Here is a 7,023-nt window from a genome sequence, read left to right on the forward strand (position 1 = left end):
GAAATAACCCTTTGACATCGCTAGGGCATGCAGAAGGAAGAATTCGTTTTCGTGACACTTATGTTAACCATTCATTTATCATCATTCCAAAGAAACAAATGGCATGGTCTGTTATCATTGGACGGGATTTGTTAAAAAAATTTAATATTCATTTGCATTACATACGTTACCGTTATTCCAAACAAAGTTTAATGAATTACAAAACCATAAATAAAAACGAACTTCAACCACACATGAGAGCGCGTCTTGAACATTTAGAGATTTTGTATATTTGTATATTTGTATACATTATGTTTCGTCGCGAATAATTTTCGGAAAAAGTTTCTTTTTCTTTCTTTGGTTTTTGCTGCTAATAATTACCGAAGCCGTTGTAAGAAATTGCTGGTGATGAAGAGAGAGAAAAAGCCTTTTCGCTCTCTATTTATTAATTGAAGATCGATAGAGATGTGTACATGAACGGGCACGGATGTGATCCGATCCGCAGTTCAAATCTGCACGATTCGCGCAGCTGCTCGAACATCCTCCCCACCTTGACGAATGTCAACAAAAAGTTGTTTCCTACATTACACGGGGTTTTCGCTATCAGTGCTGAGCGGTAAAACGCATATTTTCGTGATCGGTCGCGTAATTATTCCCTTAGCTGTCTTGAGCGTAACGACGCGTACTATCTTGTCTTCACCGGGATGGATTTCAACGATACGCGCGAGAGGCCAACGAGTGGTGGGTAACGATTCGTCCATGAGGATCACTAACCTGCCGGGAAGTATGTTGCTGTTGTTGCTGCCACCACTTGCATAACTTTTTGCATTTCTTGTAGATACTCAGTGGCCCAATGCTTCCAAAAACGCTGAACTAAAAGCTGCCACTTCTGAAGATCATCTAGCGTGCAGGATTTCAGCTGGGTGTAGTCCGGTTCAGGCACGGCGAACATCGATGTGCCAATAAGGAAGTGTGCCGGTGTGAGTGCAGCTAGCTCGTTGGGATCGTCGGACAAAGGCAACAGTGGACGGGAATTCATCGCTGCCTCGATTTGGTGGAGCACAGTGCAGTAGCCTTCGTACGACAGCCGCGTATTGCCCAGGTGACGATAGAGGTGTCGCTTCGCCGTCTTTACTGCTGCTTCCCATAATCCGCCGAAGTGTGGAGCCTTTGGTGGGTTGAAATGCCAAGTGATTCCCCGGTCAGCGCATCTGGTAGCCACGGTGTTGCGGTGTTGTTCGTCGTTGAACAGCTCAAAAAGCTCCTTCAGTTCACGTTCTGCGCCTTCGAAGTTTTTCCCATTATCAGAATGGATGTGGGCTGGCAATCCGCGTCGTGATGTGAATCGGCGTAGCGCTGCTAAGAATCCCGCCGTTGTGAGGTCTCCTACGAGTTCCAAATGCACAGCTTTCGTAGCGAAACACACCAAAACGCAGAGATAGCTCTTAGTAGCTGCTGCCTTCCGGTGCGCTGGCTCCAAATAGAATGGACCGGCGTAGTCCACTCCGGTTACAGAAAACGGTCGGCTCGGTGTGATGTGGAATGGTGGAAGCTGGCCAACCGGCTGCCGTGCGAGTGCGGGATCTTGCCGAACACAGCGGAAGCAGTTCCTTGCAATGCTTTTTACCAAGCGACGTCCGTCCAGTGGCCAATACAGCTCTCTAATGCGGGATAGCAATAGCCTTCCACTAGCATGTTTCATCTCTTCATGATAATCTTCCGCAAGTAGACGAGTGAATTTGTGGTTCTTCGGTAGAACAGCTGGATGCTTGGACTGATACGGTAGTTGCGACAAGTTCAATCGTCCTCCCACCCGTATTACTTCTTCTGTATCCAGGAATGGGGTAAGTTTTCGTAAAGGTGATTGTTTCATCAATGCTTCTCCCTTTTTTAGCTGCTTGATTTCCGCGGAAAATGCATCTTGCTGGGCTAGTCTGCAAAGCACAGTTTTTGCAGCATCCACGTACTTGGGCGTGATCGTCTTGGATGCGTTGGTGTGCGGTATCGGTCGCTGGGATCGCGCCTTCTGCTTGGTGTTGCGCACAAACCGTATGCAGTATGCAATGATGCGTACCATTCTGGTGAAGGATGAAGAAATGCCAAACCATGGATGAGTTGGTGTACAAACTAAAGCGGCACTCACCTGGCGTGTTTCTAGGTCCGCCTCATCGCTTGGTTCTGGATCTGAGCTGGGCCAATGGGACGAAGGTTGCACAAGCCAATCTGGACCATTATTCCAAAGCTGATTCTGCGTGAAGTGTGCTGCCGACATGCCTCGGGAAACCAAGTCAGCAGGATTGGATGTGCCAGGAACGTGCCTCCATTGCCTTGGATGAGAGTAGTGTTGCACCTCAGCTACTCGATTTGCCAAGAACGTCTTCCAGGAGTTGGAAGGTGTCGCAATCCATTTTAGCGTCACTGTTGAGTCGGACCAGAAAAACGATTCGGCGCACACGATCTGCATTGCCTCCTTGATGCGATAATGCAGATGGGCGCCCAGGACAGCCGCGCTTAGTTCAAGCCTCGGCAACGTGACGCGCTTCAGTGGTGCCACTCGAGACTTCGAAGCTAATAGGCTGATGCGGACTTCTCCCGCCGCGTTTTCACAACGAGCGTAGACACATGCTCCGTAGGCGGCCTCCGAAGCATCGGTAAATGTGCGAAATTCATCTGTTGCATCTGGTAAGAGAGCGTAACGGTTAGTCCTGTACTCGGATAACATTTTCCAGTCGCTCTGAATCGCCTTCCATTTTTTACAGATGTGATTAGGAACAGGTTCATCCCAGCCGGATTTGAGTAGCCATAGCTCCTGCATCAGCATCTTAGCACGCACGATCACCGGTGCTATCAATCCGAGCGGATCGTACATTTTGGCAATGCTCGACAAAATAGATCGCTTGGTCGACGTGGCTTCATCAGCCTCAGTGTTGGATTCAAAACACAGCTCATCCGATTCAGGCTTCCACGAGATGCCGAGTGCTTTGACCGTCTCGTTGGGTATAAAATGCAGTGATGAGTGTGTGCCGATATACTCGGTGCTTAAGCCGGAGAGTACGCTCAGATTGTTTGAGGTCCACTTGCGCAACTCAAACCCACCTTTGGCAAGTAGCGCTGATAACTCCTTACGCAGCTGAACAGCTTCGCGAACGTTATTGGCACCACCAATGAAGTCGTCCACGTAAAAGTTTCGTTTCAGGGCTGCAGGTGCAAGCGCATACTCAGTCCCTTCATCATCTGCTAGTTGTATAAGTGTGCGTGTAGCCAGAAACGAGGAAGGTGCTAGTCCGTATGTAACGGTGTTGAGCTCATATACTTGGATCGGAGCTTGCGGCGAAAATCGAAAAAATATGCGCACCAATCGACGATCATCAGAATGCAGCAATATTTGTCGGTACATTTTAGCTATATCTCCCACAAGTGATATTTGGTAGGTACGGAATCGCAACACAATATCAAGCAGCTCGTCCTGCACGATTGGACCAACACATAGAATGTCATTCAAGGAATAACCGGTGCTTGTCTTTGCAGATCCGTCGAACACGACCCTTACTTTCGTGGTGGTACTGGAGGCTTTAAATACGGGATGGTGCGGTAGGTAGTACGCCCGTTCATCCCCACTATCTTTGTTCATGAGCGACATGTGCCTCAGCTCCAAATACTCCTTCATGAAGGCATGATAGTCTTCCTTGAGCTGTGGGTTGCGTTCTAGCCTCCTCTCCAGCAGCTCGAAGCGTCTCAAAGCGGTAGTTTTAGACAGGCCAAGCTTTTCCGTGAAGTCGGTCTGTTTGGGCAATCGTACAATATAGCGACCCGACTCGTCGCGCTGAGTGGTTTCTTTATACAATGTTTCGCATCGCCGCTCATCAGGTGAGTACGAATCATTGACGCTTAACTCTTCCAGCTTCCAAAAGCGTTCGAGAGACTCCTCCAGGGATGCCATGCAGACGATTGTGGACGCGGCGGTGCAATCGGTCGGAGATGCAGGATTCTGAGGAAAGGTGGGACCAATCATGACCCACCCAAACACGCTGTTCAGCATAGTTGGAAGGTTCGGAGCAAGCTCGTGCGATTTTACGTTCGTAAAGAAGGAAGCGTAATGACGGGCACCAAGGATGAGATCAATCGGGGCTGATTTATCGAACTGCGGGTCAGCCAAAACAAATTCCGAAGGAATGTTCCAGCCGCGAGTGGAAACATCATGCGCTGGCAGATCAGCGATCACCTTGTCTACTATTAGAAAATCGACATCCAAGTCAAAGTGTTCAACACGTGAAGCAATTTGAGCTCGAACCGACCTCCTCACCGTTCTGGTGGATAGTCCTGCTCCTTTGAGGGTTATGTTAACCGTGCTACTTTTCAAAGCCAACCTCTGAGCAAGGCGATTGCTCATCAAATTGGGCTGTGATGCGCTGTCTAAGAGTGCACGCACAGGATGCAGGATGCCGTGTGCATCGGTTACATTTAGAAGTGCAGTTTGTAATAATATTTGTGAAGGTGATTGTTTTATTGCAGCTGCGTAGCTGCGTTGTATGCTAGCCGTGTGATCATCAGTGGCGTGTGTTGTGTGTGAAGGTTCATCTTGCGCAGCTAGCATTGGAAACGTAGTGGAAGATGTGCTGGGAGTGCTTTCAGTGTGAATCATTGTGTGATGCGCCAAGTTGCAATGACGACACTTGTACTGTGACGAGCAATCGCGGGCACGGTGACTAGCAGTGCGCGGAAAAATGGTGCGTCTTGGTGGTACCGGTGCTTCTATAGGTGATGGCTCGGGTTTGTTTACTAATAGCGTCTCGAGTACGCGCATACGGCGGTGCAAAAAGGCACTCAACGAATCGTAGCTCGGATTGTCATTGGTCGAAGCAAATTCTTCCCAATCGCGTAATGTGTTAGAGGGCAATTTTGTGCAAAGTAGATGCTCTAATATGCTACTCCAGCCGTCAGTTTTCTCTCCCAAGTGATTTAAAGTTTTTTTGTGACGCTCGAACTCGTCCACTAACTGGTGCAGGGTTGTCGCACTTTCCCTCTTCGCTGGTGTGATGCCGAACATCGCTTGTAAGTGGCGTTTTTTCAGTAGATATTCATTCGAATATCGCTCAGCGAGTGTTTTCCAAGCTAATTCATAGCTGGAGGCGCTTATTGTAATGGCCTCGATCACTTGCGCTGCTTCACCTTTTAGGGCTGCGCGTAGATAATGGAATTTTTGTATTGGCGGCAAATCAACATTATCGTGAATCAAACACTCAAAGGTATCCCTAAAGGTCAGCCATTGCATATAATCGCCGTCAAACTCCGGCAGAGCGATGGTGGGCAGTTTTATGCCTTGTAGCGGGTTCCTACCGGCTCCTTGCTGCGACACTTCGCTGCGCGGAATTTCTCTATATTTCGCTTTCAATGCCGATTGAACGCGAATCAAGCGCCGTTCAAAATCCTCCCTAAGGGCGGCATTGTGTGTCATCTCTTCAGCAGTGGTTGCACTGTCCTCCAGCTGCTGTTGAAGGCTTTCCAAATCCTTGCATATTTGGTCAAATTTGGCCATACGAGTTTCCACCTCGATAGAATCCCTATCGGGCTGGTAGTTTTGAAGAAACTCTTCGTAACGGGCCAAAATGGAAATCAAAATCGTTCGTCTCGACGACAAAATAAGCGGTTGAGCTGGCATCTTACTAAAACTGCGATTATCGTGTGCGCGAGTGTAGTGTAAAGTGCAGTGTAACGGTCGGGCAGTGAAAGGCAAAGGTGTTTAACACTTTATCGAAAAAATTGCGAATATTCAGGATATCGGCACAATCCTGGTCACGGCACCAATGTTTCGTCGCGAATAATTTTCGGATAAAGTTTCCTTTTCTTTCTTTGGTTTTTGCTGCTAATAATTACCGAAGCCGTTGTAAGAAATTGCTGGTGATGAAGAGAGAGAAAAAGCCTTTTCGCTCTCTATTTATTAATTGAAGATCGATAGAGATGTGTACATGAACGGGCACGGATGTGATCCGATCCGCAGTTCAAATCTGCACGATTCGCGCAGCTGCTCGAACACATTATGATTATGATTATTAAATGATCGACGGACCTCATAAGCCCTCTCGATATATGTAAGGGTACAATAGGAATATAACATAAATAGTCACACGCTTTACAATAACACAATAATAACAACAATAACAATTACAAGGACGCTAAAGATTCTGGCGAGAGGCGCGAAGTAAATTAATGCGACTCAACACATTTGCCATCGTCATGCCGGGCTCATACGCATCAGATTCCGCATTCAGAGCAAGACATATACGCAAAAACGGGTCTCGGGAGGCGAGGGCGGTCCTTGTCTCTGGGATGGCCAGCATCGCCCGAGGGCGGAGAGTTCTTGCAGGCACGTACAGCTGTATCGACGAGAGCAAAACCGGACAATCGATGCTACCATTGAGAAGCCCAACGATAAAAGCCAGCCTAGCATTTCGTATTCGGTCGTCGAGTTGGGGTAACCCGAGCAACAAACACCTTGTTTTGTAGTCGTTGTTGCTGCCCCACGAACGGAGCGCGAAACGGGTAGCCCTACGCTGGATGGACTCCAAGCGCGCAACCCCCCGAGCAGAGGAGGGCCACCACACAACGCTGCCATACTCCAGCACTGATCGAATAAGAGCACAATAAAGAGTTTTGGTGCAGATTGGGTCAGAGAGCTCGCGAGTCATGTTAATGACTAAACCTAACCTAATTTGCGGGGTTTTTGTAAGAATGGGGAGGATATTCATTCGCAGTCCATTGGATCGGTTGATGATAATAATTTTGATGTCACTGAAAATATAACCACGACATTTAGCGAGTTGTGTGCGTTCGACATTAGTTCCGAGGAGGCAAAAATAGATGTAGGCTCCAATTTAAACCACGAACAGTCACAGGAAATAATTTCTGGGGTATTTAATCATTATTTGCGAGTGTCAACAGAGTCAATTACGGAGCCCGTTCATTCAATGACAATTAGTGTCACAAATAGTACTCCCATCTATTGTAAACCAAGGCGATTATCTTTTGCTGAACGAAATCAAATTC

General features: G+C 47.8%; 1 protein-coding gene across 1 annotated transcript; it reads right to left on the minus strand.

Moving 5' to 3' along the window:
* Positions 1 to 1,797: 1,797 nt before the first annotated feature.
* Positions 1,798 to 4,018, minus strand: LOC120901088. Its single transcript, XM_040308794.1, has 3 exons — positions 2,123 to 4,018; positions 1,947 to 2,057; positions 1,798 to 1,806 (listed from the first exon to the last, which is right to left on the minus strand). The coding sequence occupies exons 1-3, from the start codon at positions 4,016 to 4,018 to the stop codon at positions 1,798 to 1,800; spliced, it is 2,016 nt and encodes a 671-aa protein (XP_040164728.1).
* Positions 4,019 to 7,023: the final 3,005 nt, after the last annotated feature.

The sequence above is a fragment of the Anopheles arabiensis genome, chromosome 3, assembly GCF_016920715.1.
Source record: "Anopheles arabiensis isolate DONGOLA chromosome 3, AaraD3, whole genome shotgun sequence".
In the NCBI taxonomy this organism is placed as follows: Eukaryota; Metazoa; Arthropoda; class Insecta; order Diptera; family Culicidae; genus Anopheles; species Anopheles arabiensis.

Coding starts and splice junctions, on each gene's coding strand:
- LOC120901088 (XM_040308794.1), bottom strand. CDS start 4,018: ATGCTGAACAGCGTGTTTGGGTGGGTCATGATTGGTCCCACCTTTCCT. Junction 2,058..2,122: donor CGGACCTAGAAACACGCCAG/GTGAGTGCCGCT, acceptor ATCCTTCACCAG/AATGGTACGCATCATTGCAT.